The sequence below is a fragment of the Megalops cyprinoides genome, chromosome 19 (genome assembly GCF_013368585.1).
Source record: "Megalops cyprinoides isolate fMegCyp1 chromosome 19, fMegCyp1.pri, whole genome shotgun sequence".
NCBI lineage: Eukaryota > Metazoa > Chordata > Actinopteri > Elopiformes > Megalopidae > Megalops > Megalops cyprinoides.
In genome coordinates, this window is record NC_050601.1 from 4358940 (window position 1) to 4382939 (window position 24000).

At 52.8% G+C, this 24000-nt stretch overlaps 2 protein-coding genes across 3 annotated transcripts in view; one reads left to right on the plus strand and one right to left on the minus strand.

The window, feature by feature from the left end:
* Positions 1-24000, plus strand: part of LOC118794097 (mitochondrial import inner membrane translocase subunit tim16-like) — a 138087-nt gene that overhangs the window by 54169 nt on the left and 59918 nt on the right. The window lies entirely within an intron of this gene.
* Positions 12755-24000, minus strand: part of vasnb (vasorin b) — a 31160-nt gene continuing 19914 nt past the window's right edge. The window contains 2 exon segments of the mRNA XM_036552249.1: positions 12755-14613; positions 14615-15799. Of these exon segments, the coding sequence (XP_036408142.1) occupies positions 13717-14613; positions 14615-15775 (2058 nt within the window). The 5' untranslated portion in view covers positions 15776-15799 and the 3' untranslated portion in view covers positions 12755-13716.

Consider the following 24000-nt stretch of genomic DNA (forward strand, 5'->3'; position numbering starts at 1 on the left):
CCGTTGTGTTTTCTGACTGAATAGACAGGCCCTTCTTTTCGTCTAAATTTAACCCCCCCCCCCCCCCGTTGTACCTTCATACCTCATTGAGGGTGTAATTTGCAGCTCCTCCCTCTGTTCCCCTCCTGGCCATGAAAGAGTGAAGCGGAGCAGGGCCGCTTTGGAAAGAGGGCTGCCGTACAGCCACAGGGAGAGAAGTTTCTTTTTAAACAACCAAATCCCTTGAATAACACGCGCTCACAAGGACCAAGAACCATATATTTAAAAAACCCACCTTTTTGGAAACAGCCCCGAATAAATAGATACCTACTCCAGTTTTGAAAAGGAGAAGATGGAAAAAAAGGACTCGGAGGTTGGAGTTTGTGCATACTGATCTGGTTGTGACCTTTGTGGTTTTGTTTAAATTACAACTCTCCGGGGGGAAAAAAATTTGGTGGTGAGCAGTTGCCCCGTCTGTCCGTTTCCCCCACCCCCCCACTCCACCCCCACCTCTACCCGTCTAGTCGCGCTTTCTCTCTCTCTCTTTCTCTCTCCCTCTCTCTCCCTCTGGCTCTCTCTCTCTCTCTCTCTCTCCCTCTCTCTCTCTCTCCCCCTCTCTCTCCGTCTCTCCCTCTCTCTCTCTCCCCCTCTCTCCCCCTCTCTCTCCCTCTCTCCCTCTCTCTCTCTCTCTCCCCCTCTCTCTCCGTCTCTCCCTCTCTCTCTCCCCCTCTCTCTCCCTCTCTCCCTCTCTCCCTCTCTCCCTCTCTCTCTCTCTCTCTCTCTCTCTCTCTCTCTGGCTCTCTTTCTCTCTCAGTTTTTGTCATTTGGCAGCTTGCTGTCTTGTGGATGTATTTAGAAAGCGGGTGTGGGTTATAGACAGAGAAAAAAGCGAAAAATAAATACAAGCGTGGCGAAAGCGTACCTTGCTCGGCCGCAGCGGAGCTTTAGGGCTGATCGGCATTTTCCACAGGGAGTGGGTCAGCATTCCTGCCCGCGGGCCCTGCGGACAGGCGTGTGGGACGCCAGGCCATGGTCGCGTGTGTGTGTGCATGTGTGTGTGTGTGCGGGTGTGTTTGTGTCTGTGTGTGTATGTGTGTGTGTGTGTCTGTGTGCACGTGTGTGTGTCTGTGTGTGTGTGTTTGTGCATCTGTGTGTGTCTGTGTGTGTGCGCACGTGTGTGTGTCTGTGTGTGTGCAACGTGCATGTGTGTGTGTGTGTGTGTGTGTGTGTGTGTGTGTGTGTGTGTGTGTGAGAGTGCACGCACACGTGTATGTAGGTGTGTGCACGCGTGCGTGTGTGTGTGTTTACGAGTGCGTGTGTCTTCACGCCTGTATGTCTGCCACAAGGACCCACGGCGGGCTGTACCAAAAAACCAGCGGTTGTCGTCCCGACGCGGCCTGAATGCGATGAGGTCACGATTCAGGGCGAGAGGGAGCCTCGGGTCGCCCGTTTTCCCCCGGCCGAGCATTATCCCCGCCGCTCACTCTGCTCGAACCCGGGGCCGTGCTGCTGCATTCAGCTGATGGAGTCTGCAGAGTTTGTTGTCTGGCGCATGCTTTGCTATCAGGCATCACAGTCCAGGAGCAAAGTAGTCCTTGTGGTAAAGGAAAATAAAATAAAAATAGTGCCATGCAGTAGACTAATGACTTTTTCCTTATTGAGTGCCTGCATAAATGATGGCACATTTTACTTAATGCAGTTCTTGAGGCTGCTGAGTGTTGAATTAATGCTCTGTTCGGTTTTGCTGTATGTTTAATGCTGTTCTGTCTTTCCCCAGTCAGTTGTGTGGCCAGAATCAACACATAAAGGAGCCTCCTTCTCTCTAGCCTCTCAGGTCAAGACATGTAAACCTTTTTTTTATTGGCTTGACAAACAGCTCATAAAAGGCTGTCCGTTTCCTGGGCGGCCGTTCGGCCCCTCGGTTCGGTTTGTATTGGGCGGCTTTACGGCTTCAACGCTTTTCCTGGGGCTAGACAGGGGGTATGGGGGGGCGTATGTCTGTGGGGGGGGGGGGTAAACATGTCCAAACAGCTGGCCCCTCTGTTCCTGACCCTCCCTGTGGAGATGGACGAGGGTGGCATGAAGGAGTGTTTGTTGAAGGAGGCCGCCATCCCATTCATCGGGAGGTCAGAGGTCACGGCCCGAGATGAGAGATCACTGGGGGGAATGAGCCCCATGGCAGCAGGATGTTTAAAAACGGGATTAGTGCGGAGGAGAGCGAGTGTAGGCCGTGATTTTGTGGGGGAGTTTAGGGCAAGAGGAGGGGACACACCAGCATATATCAGGGGGGCTCTTGATGGGACACGTGCTCTGTGGTCCCAGGAATAGAGAGGCCTCTGGGTCTTTCCTTCACTCATCACACCATCCGTCTGCCCCGGTCTCCGTCGTGTGCACGCGCAGCCCACCAAATCCAGACTCGCTCTCAAAGACCACCAGGGCTCTCTCTCAGACACATCAGGGGATGCCTGCGTGATTTAATACTGAAGCTGTATCCTTTCATCCCGAGTATATAAAGTAGGTTGTAAGGGATGTATGAGGGATTTTGGAGGAGTTGCATGAGGGAGAACCAGGCTGAGCTTTTGTACGATTTTGCCTTCCCATACTCCCCCTCCCTTCCCTGAGTGCGCTGTTTGGTTCTGCTTTGAAGTGGGGAGGGGTGGCTACACCACCGGACAGCGGACCTGAGAGTGCGACTCTGCATTTTGTAATGGTGTCGAAGGAACGCTTTCCTGAATCTTTTAGGTGGACGAGATACGAAAAGGGACTTTTCAGGAGGTTCTGCTGTTTTGCTGGCCTTTTAGTGGCGAAACAAGGTGCTTTTTTTAGAGGGAGCTTCTTCAGCGGTGGAGTGAGGGAGGGAGGGAGGAAGGGAAACTACTGCTTCTCAGCCCAGTTCGTCCACTCACTGCCAAACAGGTGCCTACATGAAAACGAGTATGGGACCACCCTGGAGAGGCAGAAGAGGTGCGCTGAAACGCAATGAAATGTATTATCAGGTGTTATCTGCCCCCCCCCACCCCCGGTGTTCCTCCCCACCACGGTGCTCCGTGCAGCAGCGCGTTCTGATCGTGTTTTTACACGCTGGCATGCGGCGGACGGCCGCGGTGTTAAACGCCGTATCGGAGGGGGGCGTGGCGTCTGCATTTACACAGCCGCGTGTAAGGAACGTTCGCCGCTATGCTTCCCTGCCGCGCAGCGTGGGAGGGGGGGGGGGGGGGGGGGGGGCAGAGAGAGTGGCCGATCATAATCCCCCGCTCTGACCGGCTGCATCGTCTCTCCCCGAAACGAGATGGGCCCGGGGCACGGAGGGGCGGTTCTGTTGTCTTAATTGAGCGCGGCGGCCGGCTAAGCCGGAGCAGCTGTTTCGGGAGGCCCCTGAACGGCAGCCCTCTCTGCCCTGACTTCCGCCCCACCCAAGGAGAGAGAAAGGGGGGGGGGGGGGGGGGGTCTGATCTGTGCTGTTGCTGAGGACCCAAACTGCAGCCCTTAAACATAGAGGAGAACCAGGATTCAGGATTTTCTGTGCTCTAAACCGCAGGCCTGTCCTGTCAGCCCCATTTCATTCTGAAGGAACAAGAATATGTTCTCTAGGAACCACATGTTTCTGAAACGCCATCATCGTTGGCACACTCCCTTCCTCGACAGGTAGTGATGCAGAAGAGCATTTTTTCAACATGAAACGGCGTCGGTGTTTACGGTCATGGTCAATTAGCTCCACTGACGCAGTCATCGTTGCAGTCGCCTGTATCACACTGTGTTTTTAGCTGTTGTTCTGCAGTGCAGGAGTTTGCTGTTGGACTGGTGTTGGGTTTTTTTTAATTGCATACGTCAGCATTGCTGCTGTAGCTTCCTCATATCCATTGATTATGCCTGTCTGTCAGCGTGCATACCATCTCTTCCTTCTTAGTCTGTTCCACTAATACGCACTCAGTATTAGCTCGTCCACACTGAGGAGTTCCTTGGAGAGGGCTGGCCGCGAGGGATTTCGGAGGGTTGGGAGAGCAGGGAGCACGAAACGGTGCAGGCTTTTGGGGGTTTGCAGTGTAGCATAGTGGTTAAGGAGCAGGACTTGTAACCAAAAGGTTGCCGGTTCAATCCCCGCTGGGACACTGCTGCTGTACCCTTAGGCAAGGTACTTAACCCACAGTTGCCTCAGTAGATATCCAGCTGTATAAATGGATAACATTGTAAAGAACTGTAACCTATGTAAGTCGCTTTGGATGAAAGCGTCTGCCAAATGAATAAATGTAAATGTTTGCGTGTTTTTTGTTGTGCGTGTGAGGATGTTTGGACTGTGTCGCGTGTGTTCACACGAGAATGGGCAGCAGGCCGCTCAATCCCCTTGAGTTTGGGGTGAGAGTTGGAAAGAGTGAAGAGGGGAGAATGACAGTGAGAGAGAGAGAAAATGGAGAGACGGAAAGACTGAGAGTGTAACGGGAGTAAGAGAAAAAGAGGGAGAGAGGAGGAGAACATTGAAAATGGTGGATAGGTTTACACTGTTAGGGGGTGGGTGGGGTGGGTGGGTACAAACCTCAACAAGGAAAACCCCGCTGGTTATAACTAAACTGCAAAAAACATGACAAGGAATACATGATGGGTGCTCAAAACAGACAAATAAAATGAAGAGCAGTTCACAGGTCAGCTGCTATCGCTCAGAGCAGCATTCAGCAATGTGTTTTGACTAGTCAGCTCTCCTCCAGGCAGTGACGAGAGAGGGAGGCAGCCAGAGGGAGAGCTCAGAATGGTTAGAAAGATGAAAGATGCTAGACCCCGCACGTACACACACGCTCACACACACACGCACACACACGTACACACACATGTGCGCGCACGCGCACACATGCCATGCACACATAAACACACACACACATGTGCACACATGCCATGCACACATAAACACACACACACACACACACACACACACACGAACCAAGGACAGAGAAGGGTGTGATGGAGAGAGAGAGAGATAGTGCTGATAGATGGGCAGAGAGACAGAAACCAAGGCTTGTAATGAGAGTGACAGGATGGAGAGGGAGAGAGTGAGAGAATAGAGAGGGCTCAACTGACAAAAAGACAAAAAAAACTGACGGGGGGGGGGCGTCATTTTGAGACAGAGATGCCGTGTTTGATTGAGGCCCTGCCTCTTGTGCCACGTCCTTTGGCCAGGAGTTTTGCAGTGACCCTGTGTGTAAACCTGCCTTACTCAACCCCCCCGCCCCCATCCTCGGCCAAATCCACATTCCTCACCCCCCCCCCCCCCCCCCCCCCTTCCCCAAAGCCCTGCCAGTGCATGCACGCTCTGTGCGTGCTTCGGTACGATGGGAGTCACTGGGGTCAACCAAAGGGGGGGGGGTTCGCTCTTACATGAAATATTGTAATTTTGTTCTTTTTGGGGGGGGGGTTGGGGATGACAGATGCCCCAGTAAGTTTTCGATCTCGCCTTATCGTTCTGACTTTTATCATTCTGAAGGGTCCGGTCTTATCTGCTCTGGAAGTCATTTTAAAATTAGCTGATGAAGGTAGAATAATCACTGTAAGACCGTGCAGTTGAGATAAGAGAGGCTAAGGGCTGCTCTTCGTCCAGCCGGTTTCCACAACAGCAGCTCTATGTCAGCAGTTATGGCACCACACTGGCAGCGGGTCAGTGTGAGGACTGATACATCTTTACAAGCACGTTATCTTCACAAACACGGTTTGGCAAGTTGCGCTAATCACCGGGTTTTATTGAGGAAATCATTTTTAATTGGAAGAAGAAACACCTGCGTTTATTTATTAGCCAAAGCACTGTAGCAGTGTATCTATGGCAATAGCGTGACAGTAGCCGTTACATTATCTGATCCTGCTGCTGATTCCCTCACCACCTCAAAGATTACTCATTCAAAAGGTGGTTTTAATTTATTTGAGTCTTTTTCCTTATAGCGCATCTGAGCTTAAGCTGTTGGGTGAGGTATGGTCCCGTGAAGGATCTGTCTCTGTGCAGTCTGTCAGGCTGTGCCCACACCTAACCACAGACAGCACTGAGGCGTACTAACTCCATTACATCATATGACATCACACAACATTACATTGCATGACATTACGTGACATTACATTACATAACGTTACATTACATTCATTTACCAGATGCTCTTATCCCGAGCGACTTCCAGCACAGAAGAACGGAAGTTGATTGACGAACAGTGTCAAACCAGGCTAACAACACTCCCAGACCAGTGAGTGCGAGCACTACACCATTCAAGCCCTAGCACAAGTTAAATGTCTAGAAACTAGACAGCCTAGAAATCTAAGGTAAGCCAAGTGCACGCACCACCGTACATCACAGTCACTAGGATTCCGAAACACGTTGCAATATTGCAGGTAAAACAAACAGCTAGACTCCGTTGGGGTTCTGGGTGGCGGTTTGATGATGGTTCAGTAACCAGTGAGGCCTGCCGTTGAGATTGATGGGAGGTTCGTGCGGTGGGGTTCGGGGGGGCGGTGGGAGGCGAGGCCTGGAGGGGTTTTTTCTGAAAGGATGTTTTACAGTCAGTTAATCTCTGAGTGGTGTGAGTGGCAGGTGTAATACCACACGTATCATACCTGTGAAATGTGCCTTCATCTGTCATGTCAGTGTGACGGCAGACAGACACCCTGAGTAATTTAAAGAGGATTAATGGACAGGTTTTTACGCTTATTAAAAATATCTGCGTGGTGAACCAGGCCTACTTGTCCCACATTGAAACTGAGAGGCGAGCACATTTTTCATTTAACGTTTTTTTTTTCCCCCCAGTTTTTTTTTTTTTCTGTTCGTCTAAATGAAACACACACGCGTCTGCCCTTTGCCAAGTCTGTGCAACGTTCCCACCTACCCTCTCCAGGTGCTATCTCATAATGTGTCAGTTTTGGTGTATCGGAAGATTTAAGGGCCAGATGGTTTCGAAACCCGTCAGAAAGGGCCAAAAAGACAAACCCTCCCCAGCTCATGAGAGATGCCGTACCTCTCGCATTGGCAGCAGTGGGGGGGGGGGGGTGATTATCTCTGTTTTTTTGTGCTGGAATGGTTTTCCCCTGTGATAATCGCTGGTAATTTACCAGAGGCCTGATACTCCGTCTTTATCAGTGAGGCGGAGTGACGAAGCCGTCAGGCAGCAACAGGCACACAAACAAACAAACAAAGAGTGTTAACCTGGAAAGAAGGCCCTGAACGCTGGCCGGCGAGAGTGGGGGAATTAACAAGGTATCAGCCTTATCGCTCTCTGCCAGTGGGGGCTGATTGAGCCCAGCTGTGTGGCTGGAGGTGAGGACCAGGCCCGGGGGTCACTATCGCCCTCCTCGATCTGTCTCCTCTTGGATTTCAAACCCCCCCCCCCCCCAAACCCCTATCCCTCCTACTCTGTCCCAACCATCTCCCTCTCTGTCGCATTAATGCCAGATTTTTTTTTTTTTCAAATAAATAAAATTCTTCTCTCCCTCAACGCCCCCCCCCCCACAAACACACACACACAGCACCCCCCCCCCCCACACACCCCCACCCTTCCATTCCTCCCAAATGAGAACCACATTCGGCGTGTTTTCCAGGGCGACGGGCTGTTCTGTTCCATTTAGATGCTCTGTAATTCAGCGATCGTTCCCTCTGCACATAAATCAGCCCAACCCACCCAGCACTGCCCCACCCTCTCGCCCCCTCACCCCCTCACCCTTTCCCTCCATTTTAAAACGCAATGGCTATGGTCCTAAAAAAGACTTTGGGGTTTTGATGCACGTGTCCTGGCATTGCACCCCCCCCCCTCTCTCTCTCTCTCCCCCTTTCCTCTCCATCTACCGCCTGTCATATCCCCCATCCCCGGCCCTCACCCGCTCCCTTCCACCCTCCGATCGATGGCATGCGCCCTTCCGTTCGTCACGGTTGCCACAACCACGTGCTGGCCTTCGCAGCCGTTTCCAGCAGGCGCTCCACGGCGGATTGACACCGGGGACAGAGAGCGGGGTGGGGGGTGGAGGGGTGGGGGGAAATAATGCTTTTGTTTGTTTTATACTTAATTAGCATTTGAACTGCTCACGAAATAAGTCAACGCTGTACTTTATTATGGGGAAAGCCTATAAAAACAGAACACCCCCCCCCCCCCCCCCCATCTCCCCCGCCCCCTTGGCCTCCGTAGTGTCCCAGTGCCAGTTCCTGCACTGATCCATGGAGCCTGGACCCCAAACCCCCCCCATGCCGCTATGAGGAGAACCAGTGGCACACTGCCACCCAGCTCTCATAATAATATTGTATTTTTATTGCAAGAGCTGGAAAAATGGAGGAGGGGGGGGGCGCATATTCCATTTGCAGATACAGACTCCTCCAAAAACCCCAAAAAAATATAAAGGCCTCTCTCTTTTTCTCCTCTCCGCAAATCTGTGGTCGGGCTTCCAGGACGCGGTCGCACTGAGCCCACATCAGAGGACCAGGGAGGATCCAGCGTCAGGAGGAACCTCGGGTACAACCAACATCCCCCGGGTCCAGAGCAAACAAACCGGGAAAAGTCCCCTCTCGCTAATCCGTGTGGAGGCAGTTCGTTAGAATCCGGAGGTGAATAACATCCATGCACATTCAGATTTATTTATGTGTACTGCAGCTCATTTCAGTTGGCCCGTGTGTTGTGAAGGTCAAACGCTAGGCTCCCTGGGGCCGGTATTAGAAGACTGTCTCCTTTTCCAATAGCAATATTTGGTTGTGGAGTCAGAGCGGAGCCCCATTCATCGGGGCCTGGTCATTTGGTTTCAGTAACCAGCAGAAGTTTTTGTTTTCCAGCTTGCTGGGACAGAGCAGAGGTCGATTATGATGCAAGTATTTGACCCACTTAGGGATGTTGCTCAGTAATCACATCTGGAGCTGGATTTAATACAAACCTTAATTAGTTTATCATCAGCGAATAGCATCAAGATGAGCGCGGTGCACACAGCGCTAGGTCGCAGTCTAAATGAGTGATCTATTGCTGTCATATTGCTGGCCAGCCAAAATTATGCTCGAGCTTAGAGTAAGAAACGTGGAGGTGCGGGGGGGGGGGGCTGCTTGGGCTCATACGAAAAAGGGGGAAAATGTCATAAAGCAGCAAAATCGGAAAGTTTCTTAGATGAAAGAGGGAAGGGGAAAGAAAGAGTACAAATTCTAAGGGGCTGACGGCAGCTAAGAGCCACACGTGTCTGTTTTTTAGCACATTGTCCTTGGCAGAAAAAAACCCCCAACCCCCCAGCCCCCCCCCCCCAAAAAAAAGAAACGAGTAGCAAAAATATTTCCTCAGCAGTAATTTTTAGAGGAATTTGGGATGTTAATTTAAAAAGTCTGCCCTTAGAGCTACAATGGGCCCTTTGAGGAGCTCTCAGCTTGAGCGGCATGCCTGGCGAGGGGCCAGGAGCCAGGTCTCTTAAATCCAGGGAATAAAAGGGCCCTTTTTTTATTGAAAGCAAAAATGAGAGAAAGAAACACAAAACACACACACTGTAGGCAGTCACACACAGTCACATGGTCACACACACACGGAGGGCGGCTTGCGGTATGTGTCGGCCCAGGTGGGGCCTGGTATGTCTCGCTCCTGTTTGCGGCCTGTGTGTGACTGCTTAGTCCTGCACAGTTTTGCATGGAGGCAAAAGGCTGCATGCCTGCCACTCCCTCCTCTGCAGCCAGGTCAGTCAGCCGTCTTGTTATAGCTTTGTTTCCCTTTCAGTGTCTCTGTATTGGTTTGCCCCTGTCTGCGTGTGAATGTCTGCCTTCCTCCGGCCACACGCGAATCCCCCGCTGTTTTAATGGCCGTAAAACGCTGGCCTCCCCCACGTTGGAGGGATCGGCCGGCTGAGGTGTCTTTCCGGTGGGGGCCACACGCCGCCTGTGGGTCAGGTGAGAGCCCCCTTCTCCAGACGCCTCTCCGGGATCCTTTATTTAAGATAATTTAAGAATTTAAGAGAATATTTAAGATTATTTAAGACAAAAAGGAGGGGGCAGAGAGAGGGAAGGAGTGATAGAGAGGAAGAGGGAGAAGGGGGGGTGAGGATAGATAGACAGGGAGAGAGAAAGAGAAAGAGGGACAGGAAGGGAGAGTGGGGTACTCCGCACGTGCGTTGATTCGCTCGTTAAACAGGCTCCTTTTGGCCCGGTACGAGCCGAACAGCTCGTGTCTTTCTTTATATGTTTGTGTTGTTCAGCTGCGTGTTGCTCGTAACAGGGTGCAGCTGGGCAGCTGTACCAGGGCCAGCCGTGAGCGCTCACATCCCAGGCGAGCGGGAAGGCGTTTCCACGGGGACCCCCTCCCGGCCTCTACCTGTAAAAACCGCGTGGGTGGTGCATGGCCGGTGCGCGTTAGCGTGCAGTGGCGGCGGTGGGGGGCTCAGTTGCGCCTGGGTCAGTGACCAGCAGCAGCTGGAGGGGGGGGGTGGGGGGGGGGGGGGGGGGGGGGGGGGTGGGGGTGGGGGGGGGGGGGGGGGGGGGGGGGGGGGGGGGGGGGGGGGGGGGGGGGCTCCGTTGCTCGTTCCCCGCTTTCCGCCCTCCGGCTTTCGCAATTAATGGGAAAAATATGAGGCGGCTGAGCTCTCTCCGAGAACCTGGAAAAGTTCTCATAAAAGTTTGTTTTGGAGGGAGGGCTGTGTGTGTGTTTTTTTGGGCGGGGGCGGGGCCTGGAAGACCTTGTATACCCCTTCTCCCACCCTCCCAGCTCTGATAGAACCGACCCCTCGTTCCGTGGAAAAAAGCAGAGAGGGGGGCATTGTTTTCGGGATAGGGTAGCCAACTAGCCCTGTCACAAATGGGTCTGTGTCTGAGATATTGGTCCTGAGAGACAGACTGACAGACTGACGGACTGACGGGCTGACAGATTGACGGACTGACAGACTGACGGACTGACAGACTGACGGACTGACAGATTGACGGATGTATCACTGTTCTTTCCTTATTGACCCACTCTGGCCCATTTGTTCTGAGTTTTGGAGTGATCTGCTAAAAGAGGGGATGGATCATATTATAGATGGCAGCCTTCCTCTCGGCCTCTGCTGCCAACCTGAACATCCGCCAGCAGGGGAAAAAAAAAACACACAAAAACAAAAAAAAAACTCAGAAGACCTCGTTTGTTTTCTTTCGTTTTTATTATTTTTTTATTTTTCATTGTTATTTAATTGCTTTTTTAAAATGCCATCACGTTTTTTTTCTTACAAACAAGCACACTTTTTCCTCTAAAAAGACAAAAAGGACAAGTAGACAAATAAAAGTATAATTTCCCAAAATAAACAGGGAAAAATAAAAATCACATTGAAAATATTACAAATATTTTCAATCCCTCATGCTGTAAGGCTACGGGTTCCAGTTCAAGTGTTTCACTGCTTTCGTTGTTGTTTTGCTCGGTGGTTCTTTTCTACAATCTGATATTCCCTTAATCTTTTTATCAGTTTACAACGTTAAAGTGAAGAATGAAGGTGCTTGCGGAGAAAGACCAAGGAGGAAAAGAGAGAGAGAGAGTCAGGGATAGAGTCAGCAGTTAGCAGATGAAGGTGCTGGAACATCAGGAGCAAGAGAAGGGAAAGTCACACACCTCCCCACGGACAGCGAACATCATTAGCTGCCCTCCTCTCTCTCACCCCCCTCTCACCCCTCTCGCCCTCTGCGCCCGCGCTCCGTGGGGGGCGACCTCTCCTCAGAACCCCACTTCCTAATTTCTACGCCAGTCTGTCAGAACCTGCTCCAACACCACGCCGCGCTGCCGAGCTTCACTCTCCCAGTCGGTCGCGCAGTTCAGGAACCCTGGGGGGCTCCCTGTGACCCCGGCGCCCTTGTCGCAAAGGCGTTCCGTTTGTAGTTGCTGTTCAAAGCCAGGCTAAACATTCACAAGGAGGTGGGGAGGGGGGGCGATGCCTCTCCTCATGAGAGTGGCAGTGTAGCGTAGTGGTTAAGGAGCAGGACTCCTAACCCGAAAGGTTGCCGGTTCGATTCCCCACGGGGGGCACTGCTGCTGTACCCTTGGGCAAGGTACTTAACCCCCAGCTGCCTCAGTTAATACCCAGCTATATAAATGGGTAACATGTAAAAACCTGTAACTGATGTAATTCGCCCTGGATAAGAGCGTCTGCTAAATGCCAGTAGTGTAATGTAATGTAAAAGAAGAGAGACGGGTAGATGGGATCGCCCCTGACACGGGGCAGGGCAGCAGGCTGGAGAATTAGGGGTGTGTTTGCGCCGGTCGCCTGAAAGATAATCTGTTTTATTCCCTGTTTGCCTTCCCCGTACCACGGCCCTTTTTCCTACGCCTTTTTCTCAGCTCCAGGCGACAGAAGGGAGAGTATAAACACACAGAAAGTATACGTTACATCTGGACTCTTTCCGAAGAGTTGGTTTGGGCCTTAGACGAGTTTGGGGCTGAGTTTCCAGGCCTCGCGACCAGAGAAGTTAATGGCGTACAGCAGCGCAGAGAGAGAGAGAGAGAGAGAGAGAGAGAGAGAGAGAGACGCATTTCACTCGGGAAAACTCACCGCGGCCACCTCTGTGACGGCAGCAAGCCTTTTTCCTTGTGAATTGCGGTTTAGGAAATAACTGCATTCTGTTCAGCAGCACAAACAATAAATAAAGTCTTTGAAAAGTTTCTCTTTTTTATTCTGCATTCTTCCTGTATAACCCTGCGAGTGTGTGGCTGAAGGGCTTACAGGCTTACAGCAGGACATAAAAAGATTGGGGATTTCAGTCGCCCGCCTCCTTTTGTCGCTGTGGTAGTCTTGGGTATCTGGTATTATTTTTGGTGGGGGTGGAGGGTAGGGGGGTAAAGGCTGTAGAGTGTGTGTGTGTGTGTGTGTGAGAGAGTGTGTGTGTGTGTGTGTGTGTGTGTGTGTGTGTTGGAGGCGGAGATTGTTTCAAGTCTGCACAGTCTTACTGCTACTCAGACAGTCTAACACTTGAAGAGTAAAGTCTTTGATTGACTTGGTGCTACAAGAAAGTTTTTAATCTTCAAAGATTTTAGCCTTGTGTTGTGTCTGCCTTTGGTTTAAAAAAAAAAAAAAGAAGGGGGGAAGGGAAGGAGAGAGCTGGTAACCGTCACGTCTTAAAAAAAATGCTACAGAACAAAATATATGAACACAAAAATGTAGCCTTCACATAGCGCTAGCGCTGAACAAAGCTCTGCCAGAGCTGGCCTCGGTTGCCCTCTGCCTAAGTCCAAAGCTTTGTTCGCTTACATCGGCATTTTTCACAGCAACTAAGGCTTTCTCAGGGTCAGCGCAGAAGTGCTGCCGAGCAAATGTTTCTTACGCGACTTAAATATTTCAGCCATCACCGGAGGCCAATCAGCCGAGGCCCAGCCATCAGTGCAAGTTTCTCCCGGACAGGAAGTTCGGAGTGCCGTTTTTTTAGCTGCGCAGGTGCGCCTGATACACCTGCCCCGCCTCCGTCCCTCGTGCTCCCCGGTCGCCGTGGAGAGCTGGTGCTTGTGCCGGTCCAGCAATACGATTGCAGAAACAACAACAAAAAAAAATGCATCATAACAGTAAGTAGAACGTGTGTAAATGTGAGCCAAGGCACTTCGGCTGTTGCCCTCATAAAAATCCTTTAGAAAAAAAAATCTCCATCAGGCAAATTTTGATTGCACATGAACGAGCTAAGCGTTTGCTCTGTTTTTCAACTGTTAACTCAGCCAGCTGTTTTGTCCCTCCCCCACCACCACAGAGTCTCAGCGTCTGTCCTCTCTACCTGTGGGGGGACAGAGCTCCTCCTGGTGGCGGGAGGTCTCTATGACAGGGCGGCAGAGGTCAGAAGTAAGACGGCTTCACGGCGGCCATGTTGTTGTTGGCCGTGCACTGCGTCTGCATGAGTGGGACCTCGTACTCCAGGCTGTTGTGGACGGCGGAGGGGGGAGGCGACAGCCCCGATTCGGGCTGTTTTTGGGGCAGCGCCCCATTGTCCAGGCAGGCCTTGACCCCCTCCAGTTCCAGCGGCAGGGGGTCGTCGCAGCCCAAGTCTATGTGGCCCTTGGCCCTTTTCCTGCGCATGTAGCAGACTGCGCCCACCACGGCGGCCACCGCCACCAACAGGATGGCGACGGCCAGCGTGGGGGCCAGTGTGCTGGTCAGCCGGTGGTCCTTTACCTGCGCCTCGGTGGCGGTGTGCTGAGCGCTGGCCGTGCGTGCCTCCGTGCACGAGCTGTCCCGCTCGGCGGGCTCCCCCAGGGGACTGGCGCACACAGAATAGGTGGAGTTGGGGCGCAGCCCCCGCAGGGTGTACTCCGGGTACGAGGCGGGGACGCTCAGGTGCACGGGCCGCCGGTCGGGCCCGGACAGGTTCCGGTAGGTGAGCCGGATCCCCCGCAGGTACGGCCGTGTCCGGATGTAGCCGTGCAGGTCCAGCAGGATGGAGGTGCTGGTGACGTGGCGGGAGCTGATGTCGGGCGCCGCGGCGACCGTCGCCGTGGAGACCTCTGGGGGCAGAGGTGGCGGCGGCGGGGGCTCGTCCTGGTTCTGGCAGTAGCGGCCGGAGGTCCCGCGGGGGCAGGTGCACACCACCTCCCCCTGCCGGTCCAGCTGGCAGGTGCCCCCGTTCAGGCAGATGCTGGCGGGGCAGAAGTTGGTCTCGGTGTCGGGGTCGGCGCTGCTGCTGCTGGGGGAGACAGGGGCCGCGGGGGGTGGGTCACTGTCGGTCTCCGCAGGGGGGGGCGTCGCTGGGAGGTGGAGGGGCTACGGGGGGCGGCGTGGTGCCGGGCGCTGTGGTGATGAGTGGGGGGCGAGGGGTGCTGTTGGCCGCCGTGCTGGTGGTGACAGTGGTGGTGGTGGGACAGCCGAAGTCCCTGTGCTCCAGCTTCTCCAGCACCTTGCCGGCGTTGAGCGGCGGGAAGTGACAGCGCGTCTCCTTGGTGCGGCCCAGCTGCACGTTGGCCTGCCGCAGCCAGCCGGGGAACCAGGCCAGCGAGCACAGGCAGTTGAAGGGGTTCTCGGCCGCCGTCAGCTGCTGGAGGCGGGGCAGCAGCCGGACGAAGCCCTCGGGGAAGCCCTGCAGGTTGAGGTTGCTGATGTCCAGCTCCTGCAGCTCCTCCAGGTTCCGCAGGTCCTCCGGCCGCAGCTGGCCCACGGGGTTCCCGGCCAGCCCGAGCCGGATCAGACCCCTCATTTCCCTCAGCGCCGCCGGCACGGACCGCAGCTGGTTCTGGGAGAGGTCCAGGTCGTGGAGGTTCCCCAGGCCGCCCATCAGCTCCTGGTCCAGGTCGCTGAGCCCCAGCCCGGCCATCTTGAGCGACTCCAGGTTGGGCGTGTGGAAGTCGGAGGGGCCGGGCGGAGGGATGCCGTTGTAGCTGAGGTCCAGGAGGAGGAGCTTGGGCAGCCGGAGGGTGGGCAGCGACGTCAGCTGGTTCCCCTGCAGCTTCAGCTCCAGCAGCTGCTTCAGCCCATCGAAGGCCGCCGGGTGGATGCTCCGAATGCGGTTGCTATAGAGATAGAGGCGCTCCAGCAGGACCAGCCCGGAGAAGCTGGCCTGGGACACGTGCTCGATCTGGTTGTTGGACAGGTCCAAGTTGCGCAGCTCGGACAGGGGCTCGAAGACCCGGTCCTGCAGCTCGGTCAGCTTGTTCTGACTCAGGTCCAGCATCTCCAGGCTGTCCAGCCCGGTGAAGTCCTCGGCGGCCAGGGTCTCGATGCCGTTCTGGAAGAGGTAGAGGTTGGTGGTGGAGGCAGGCAGGCCTCTGGGCACGGACGGGGAGCGACGCTGGTAGCAGAAGATGGCGTTGGGGGAGCTGCACATGCAGTCCTTTGGGCAGTCGCTGGCGAGCGTCCAATCAGGGAGGAGGAGGAGGGGCAGCAGGAGAGGGAGGAGGGGCTTCATGACGCCGCCGTCACCCGAACAGATCTGCAAGGACAGATCAAGGACACGGTCAAAGACCAGAGCACACGATCACTAAATAATCAGCAGGCCGCACTGGCAGTAAAGTGCATGAAGTGTAGCTCTCAGTACAAGGACAAGAGCGGCCACAACAATGCTCTTTGTGTAGCATCTCGTTTCACTCCTACAGAAAGTGCAAAGGCTGTTATGGTGCAGAAAGCACAACTCAGACTTACTCTGGAAACAAAAGCGCTAATGTGGCAAACGCCTCAATCAAGTTTTTATTTTTTTCTCGTTTAATAGAGTCATTATTATTCCAGCATGACAAATGTCAACTTTTATTGATTAATTTTCTTTCAAGTCTTTATTGTTTTTTTGGCTTCCTCTAATGTGGTTTGTGCGGGGGTTATTATTACTATCGGCTGTTCCGAGCACAGCAGGGCGATCAAAGGTTGTTTTTCGTGACGCGGAGATCCTCAGACAATGGGCCCCGCGGGGCCTTTGCAGATCTGCACTCAGCACAGGGTAGTGCTCTCATTGTTGCACTCCTGACATTGTATCTGTAAGTGATACGTCTGCGGACACCGAACAATGCTTGTCGAACAGCGCGCACCGAAGGACGGTTATTATCCCCTCGTGTTTGCTGAACTCTCCCTCACATGCTATCTACAGCCTCTCAGGCTCCTTTTAAAGCAAACCAACAGGATGACTGTCAGACACGCAGAACTCTTACTTAATGGTAAATGTAGGCTCCTCCTACCCACGGTTAAACGTCCCTGTGCCAGGTCGTCCTGACATGCCGACATGCGCTAGGGTTAGAGTGAACTGAGTTTGTAAATGACTTTGTGGGGCGGCAGTGTAGCATAGTGGTTAAGGAGCAAGACTCGTAACCCGAAAGGTTGCCGGTTTGATTCCCTGCTGGGGCACTGCTGCTGCACCCTTGGGCAAGGTATTTAACCCACAATTGCCTCAGTAATGATGATGATGGTGGTGGTGATGAAGGCGGAACGTGCCACTGGGCTCCGGCGTTTTCCGGAGGGGAGACCTGGGCAGCTCACCCACTGTCGGCCCCTGTCAGCCCACATTTAGCCATTTACCCCCAGTGTTTACAGCACTGTCTCTGGCCTGTGAAACCCAGCCTCACTGCAGTGGGATGCAAAGCGGGACACAAGCACAGCGTTTACAAGCTTTCACACACACATACACACACACACACACACACACGAACACAGCGCTCGCTCTCTCTCTCTCACGCGCACACACACACACACACACACACATACACACACATACACACACGAATACAGCGCTCTCTCTCTCTCTCTCACGCGCACACACACACACACACACGCGCACACACACACACACACACACACACACAAATACAGCGCTCGCTCTCACTGTCTCTCACACACACACACGGCCGCCACGCAGACCAGCCCTCTCTCCCGGTTCTTCAGGAGAGGAGAGAGCAAAATAACTTGGAAAGAGCAGTTTTTTTTCCCCCTCTTGTTCCGCTGCTGAAAGAGTTGGGTTTGGTTCAGCCATGCTGACAGAGACCCCGTTTCTGTAAGCTGCTTTCTTCTTTCAGCTTTACAACATCCCTGCACCTCTAAAGCACGCGTATGTAAATAAAAGGGCTTTCTCTCCACTGTTTTTCTTTAATCTTGTTTGTAAGAGATGACTAAATCTATTAGGATTTCCCGGTGGTCCTTTGAGTCCCTAAGCTCCGCTGTCAGCGTGAAAGGCCTGAAGTGTCTTTTTAACCAAAACGCTCCAGAAGGTTTTCAAAACTCAAGCAGAGCACAGCCTTAGGACATTGTCCTTGGTGTGTGCGCGTGCGTGCGTGTGTGCGTGCACCGTGCTTAAATCGCAATTTCTATAACTATGTGGGCGGTAACCCCGGGGCTACAAAGCAAAGAGAAGCCTGGAGGAAATGTGTGTGTGTGTGTGTGTGTGTGTGTGTGTGTGTGTGTGTGTGTGTGTGTGCATGCGTGCATGCGTGCGTGCGTGTGTGCAGTCAGCATCACTGGATATGAACTTCAAGGATTAACCCCAGACATAGTCTCAACAGGCTAAGGGCAAACACCTGTAAGAGCACACATGCTGGGAGGAAAGGGTGGCGAGCAGAGAGAGAGAGAGAGATGTAGAGTGGGAGTGAGGGAAAGGGGGGGAAGGAGGGAAAAGAAAGGAAGAAAGGAGGGATATCAGTGGAGGGGGGCAGATGTAGAGCAGAGAGTGGGAGTTAGGAAAGGGCAGCATGAGGGGGGTGGATGTTGGGGGGGTACGGAAGGGAATGTCGTTGGAGAACAGAAGCAGAAGCGGAGTGAGGGAAAGGGAAGGACAGGAGACAGATGAAGAGATGGAGACTCGGAGCTGAACAGGCGAAGCCGTTTCCCTTCCTCCGCTCTGAGGCCAAACACGGGAGCCGTTGGCCTTGAGTGAGGGAACACTTCCGCGCTCCTCCCTCTCTCTGTTTCTCTCTGATTCTCTCCGTTTCTCTCTCCTGGGGTCGATATGAGCGTTGCGGGGGCAGGGGAGGGTTTAATATCTGCGGTTCACACTGCGGCGAAAGCCTGCCGCACCGTGTTACTGGACCTCACAGCAGAACGATAACCGCCTTTTTTAAATTCATCTTCTTTCTTTGTGTGTTAAAACCAAGCCGCTGAGGAGAAACTCACTCAGTTTGTTCAGGCTTTAGGTCCCTGACAGGCCGCCCCTGCTGGCCGTTCCCTGTTTCACCCTGCGTGAACAAAAGATGAACAGAGCGGGCCGAGAGAGAGACGGCGTGCGCGTTCGGTGCTTTTCGTGGAAAATGTCGACACAGCGAGTCTCTCTCAGGTCAGCGCGTTCCTCCCGGGGGGGACATTCCTCACGCCCGCCTCTATTGTTGCTGCCTTTTAATAGCGCTCTGGTTAGCGGTAACAACATTACCGCGATCGAGCGTGTATAAATGCGGACGAGGTGTCGGGAGGCCGGACCGTTGCTTCTTCCCAGAGCCGTTTTTTTTTTTCTCTCTCCATGCTTCTGCTGTATAAACCGTATCCCTCTGCGCTGAGAGCACGCCCACAGAGAGGGAAACGTCCCTCAGTCTCCTCTCTCTTTCTTCCCCCTCAGCCTGACAGGCAGACAGGCAGGCATATCCGACCAGGGGAGTCCTTCGCAAACGCAGATCTTTGATCAGAGCACCTCAGAAGTGCCATGAGAACGCTCTGACAGGAAGCTCTCCTGACCCAGACGGCTCGCCCCCCCCCGACCCGCCGCCACTGCCACTTGATACCGAGCGATGGAAGGTCCCTGTCCAGCCCCCCCCCCCCCCCCCCCCCCCCGGACTCCCTGATAAAACCCCCTCTGTCTCAGCAAAGCTCACTCTGTTTGCCAGGCCTGCTCCACTCTCCCACAGCCTCCCCAATCCCCCCAACCCCCCCCCCCCCCCCCCCCCCCCCCGTTCCACCTCCCTGGTCTAACCAGCCTGTGTCCTTGGTAATTGATACAATTGTGTTTTTTTCCACAGTGCAATTATTGCTGTGGCAGACGTGCATTTCGCAGTTGGATGAACAGCAACGAATGCCACACCCCCCCCCCCCCCCAGATTCGCGAGGATTACAACAGGATGCGACTTCCGCCACTTTTTGAATCCCTTAACTGTGCTGTAGCTGCTATTAGGTCTGACCATGATCCATTATATTACATGATTACATTATTCCTTATTTACATTGCTTCTGGTACAGCCCATGGTTATCTCCCGCCTCGACTATTGCAATGCCCTCCTAGCTGGCCTCCCAGCATGTGCGGTGAAACCACTACAAATGGTTCAGAACGCGGCGGCGCGTCTGGTTTTCGATCAGCCCAAAAGGACCCATGTTGCCCCGTTGCTCATAGAGCTCCTTTGGCTACCTGTAGCTGCCTGAGGCAGCAGGGGGTAGGATGAGCTTCCTGTGCTCTCTGCCGCTGCCCACCTGTGCGAGACCCCCCCCCCCCAGCAGCTCTTCGATTCTGTCTGTCGTTATCATTGCGCTTTCCTCACTCTGACAGATGCGATGGTGTCGGGGCCGACGCCGCGATCCTAAGATGCCTTCACGCGCAGCTTTCGCCCGTTTGTCGTGAGGATGAACTTTTAAGGAAACGGAATGAAGGAAACTAAACTAAAAAAAAAATAAAAGATAAAGAAAAAAAAGAACAGGACAGGAAGAATGAAAGGCACCAAGCAGGTTTAGGCATTTCTGTGGCGTTGTCTGATTAATGCGCTGGCAGTGATGCAACGCCCGCTCTCTGAAAGCAGGTTCAGTTGCAGCCTGGCGCGTACAGAAAGCTCTGGGTGGCGGCCAGACAGATATTACAGCAGACGCGAGGGCTCTCCACAGTGTATCTTTAATCTTATTTTTTTTTTTTGTTGGCATTTTTTTTTTTTACTTTAAATAATACATTTTCTCAACAGAAAAAAAATCTGCTTCAAATGTCAAGACTTGGAAAAGAGATCAAATAGATGAGGCACAAAGAGGGCATTTTAATGCCTTACTGTGGATCATTTCACCACAACACACTAAGAATTTGTTTCGTTTTTCTCCTCAAATTTCTTTTCATTTTAGGGCTGGTAGTGGTGGGGGGAAGAAGATATGTCTAAAATTCCACTCCTTGAAAGGTTCTCTGAGATATTGAAAAATCATAAGGCCAAAAAAATAATAATAATAAAGTAGAAAGGTAATTGTTTTTGAAAGAGAAACACCTTCCAGTTCAATAAGGAGTTGCCATTGTAGTTGGCTCAGCACCCACAAATGACACGTTCCGGTTATGTGTGAGCTGTTGCCAGTCATTCATGATCTGTGACGAAGAGGACTGTACCATTTTAAAGTCAAATGTCTACTCAACTGCTGCTGGCACTGTTCATGGGGCCACGGAAATCTATGTGCAAGGATAATTTTACCCTAAATGGCCCACCGAAGTCAATAAGACAAGTACTTGGAATGTCAGACACTCATCTGAACAATAGTTAGTTTATAGTAACTCTACACTTGTGCCCAAAGCGCTGAAAGCTTTTTTTTTTTTTTTTACACACATATCAAGCTTGCCTGAAAACAGGCTTGGTAACTGTATCCACAAACTGAAAACATTTCCTGCCAAGTCAAATCATGCCTCAGACAGGTAGGTGGCGGTGAATCGGAGCCTATCAGGCCTATGAGAGCTCACAGGGTCACAGGGTAACTGCAGCGCCCCCCTCGGTGGAGCATGCTCAGATGGTGAATCATGTTCGGATTGTTACTCCTTTTCAAATGAAGTCAATGCTTTTTTGTGGTGACTGTCATGGCCTAGCATTATCGATGGGAAGGCTGGAGGAGTGGCATTTTGTGTGTTCCAGCGCAGTAGAGTGGGGCAGCAGTTTAGCAAAATAGTAAGGAGCAGGACTCATAACTGAAAGGTTGCTGGTTCGATTTCCAGCTGGGGCACTGCTGTTGTTCCCTTGGACAAGGTACTTAACCCAAACTTGCCTCAGTAAATATCCAGCTGTATAAATGGGTAACATGTAAAAAAAAAAAACTGTAACCTATGTAAGTCGCTCTGGATAAGCACCAATAATGTAATGTAGAGAGGGCCTTGAGAGACACGGGGGCCAAGTGCTGTTGTCTCAGTCGCCCAATCAGAAAGAGCGTGACGATGTTACGGAGAGTGGAGGTGAAGCAGGAGCTTCACTTCACTTTTTCCCCTTTAACGCGGATGTTCTGTCGTCGGCTCCTACAGAATATAACGCACTGACCAGTCAGGTGTGGCAGATACGCGCAAGCCCAACAGTCCGGTCAGCGGGACAGGATCTGCAAACAGCCTCTGTTTTCAACAGCCTTTCATTTTAGGAAGACGAATGGCAGCTGGGATGAGACTCTTACTGGAAACGCACTGGAAATATGAGAGAGAGGGAGGACAGGAAGGGGTGGGCGTCGGCCAGGCCTGTCTTTACTCGGGCAGAAAGAGGCAGAAAAAATAAATAAATAAGAGGAAAGAAGGCGATGGAAGGGGAAGGGAGAGACGGAGATGGTGACAGAGGAGGAGGGCAGAGGGTACATCATGTTTTTCAGTTTCGTGTGTCACCAAAGCAGTGGAGGAATGGCTTTTTGATTGCTGATTGGCTGCTGGCTGGTTAAAAGAATAAGAACACCACACAAACACACACACACACACACACACACACACACACACACACACACACACACACACATACACACAGACACACTCATGTCTGAGGGTGGCAGAGCCCTCTGTGTCATACAAGAGATATGGCTGAGTGGGTATGAGAACATCAAATATGCCCCGTACCAGGATGACCCAGCCGAGCCCAGCCCAGGAGTGGGGGGCACAGGCCTGCTGGGGGTGTAATCCACCATGGTATCCAAAATCAAGGGAGTAGGGGGGGAGTGAGGGGGGGGGGGAGGAGGCTGAAGGACAGAGGGAACATGAAAAAGAGCTGGGGGAGGGGGTGGAGGACCCAGTACATCATCCCCACTCCCTCGCCTTGGCGTTTATTTTAATTTCGTTCCAATCCACCTCCAGCACATCAGATAGCTACAAGCTATCTCCTGCAAGCGTACGAAACTGAGGGAGCTCTCTGTTCGCCAAGAGATGCCAGATAAGCCCCCCTCCCTCAGCTGATGTTGCTGATTTCTTTTCTTTTTTTTTTTTAAACAGAAACTTTGCACATGTCTTACGAGGCCAGGTGATCTCCAAATCGAAACCGTCTCTTATCGCCCCGATGCTCTGGATCCTCATTGGTGGAGCGGAGGCTTCAGAACGTGCCATTAAAACCAGAAACTCCACTCTCTGGGGAGATAACGCACGCCGAGGAGACAACCTGACTAATCTCTCTGAGGAATCTCGAGAGTTTCTGATTTCCTCCTCTCTTCCTTTTCCTTCCCTTCTTCTTTATTCTTCTTCTAATTCTCTTTTTTGTTGTCTTTGTTTACACATCCTGTTCTGCGCCAGCTGACTTGCAGAGTTTTTGAGTCATGCACTCATTCTGAGACGGGCTGACCTCCTAAAGAGACCAAAGGCACGCATAGCACAGCCTAGACCACAGAGGCCCTGCTCTCTCTGAAGTAACAGCCCCGATGCTTCGCCACGGTGCGTGCAGGCAGACAGTCTGTGCACGTCACAGTGTGATTTGACGCTGTTTGAACAGTACAGTGTGTGTTTGAGGCTCGAGATTGAACGCGACTTCTGGTGTAGCGCGGGGCGAAGGAAAGAAAGGGAAAAAAGAATTCAAGAAAGCGGGGCTGTTTTAAAACACAAAGGGGGGAAAAGAAAACGGAGGGGGGGAGAGGAGGAGAAAAGTCCTCGTCAGCAGCGGTGAAGTGGCAGGCCCGTCTGCACGGACTGGAATGGACTGATGTGGGCTGCAGCAATTAGAGTCTCACAGTCGCTACGTCAAGAGCTCTTATCTTCAGAGCGAGCGTTAGGGGCGAGGTGGGTGTGGGGAGTAATCCGGGAGGCTGGGACCCGGCCAGGATCTTGGCGGGGGGCGCGGGGGGGCTCTGACGGGTTTCGGGAGGAGTTAGGTCTACACACTCTAGGCACACTGTGCCTCATTATCTCGGGTAAGGGGGGCCTCAGACTGCTGTGCTACGGTAAGAAGAAACAGCATTGACTGTGACCGGCTGGCAGAGAGTGCTCTCTGACCTCAGCCACACAGTCTGCCGTGAGGAACTACGCAGCTGGCTGGCAGAAGCGTTCTCGCAACGTTGCCTTAAAGTTTAGCAAAGGCGTGCTATAGAGACTGAATAAGAGTTGGCTGCACATTGACCTGAAACACGTGTTACACTACATTACTGACAGAAGGCAGTGCCATACATGTGTGTGGTTGTGTGTGTGTGCGCACGTGTGTGTGTAAGTGTAACCTACTTTGGACAGCACATGAGCATTCACCATTGTCCGTTTGGATGGCGACGACGATGCAACCAAGTTTCTTGTCCTGCTTAGTTCACCAAGACCCCAACCCCCCCACCCCCTCTCCCTGCTGCTCTTTGAGGTGAAACAGGAGCCCCCCTTTCCCCTCACCCCTGTCAGCACCCTCCCAACCACAGCTGGAGCCTGTTACCCATAATGCACTGGGGCCATCCCTCACTGTGACATGGCAGCCCCATCAAACACTGCTCTCCTGAGCGAAGGAGAGAAAGAAAGAGAGAGAGAGAGAGAGAGAGAGAGAGAGAGGGAGGGAGGGATGGAGGGAGGAAAATGTGGCACAA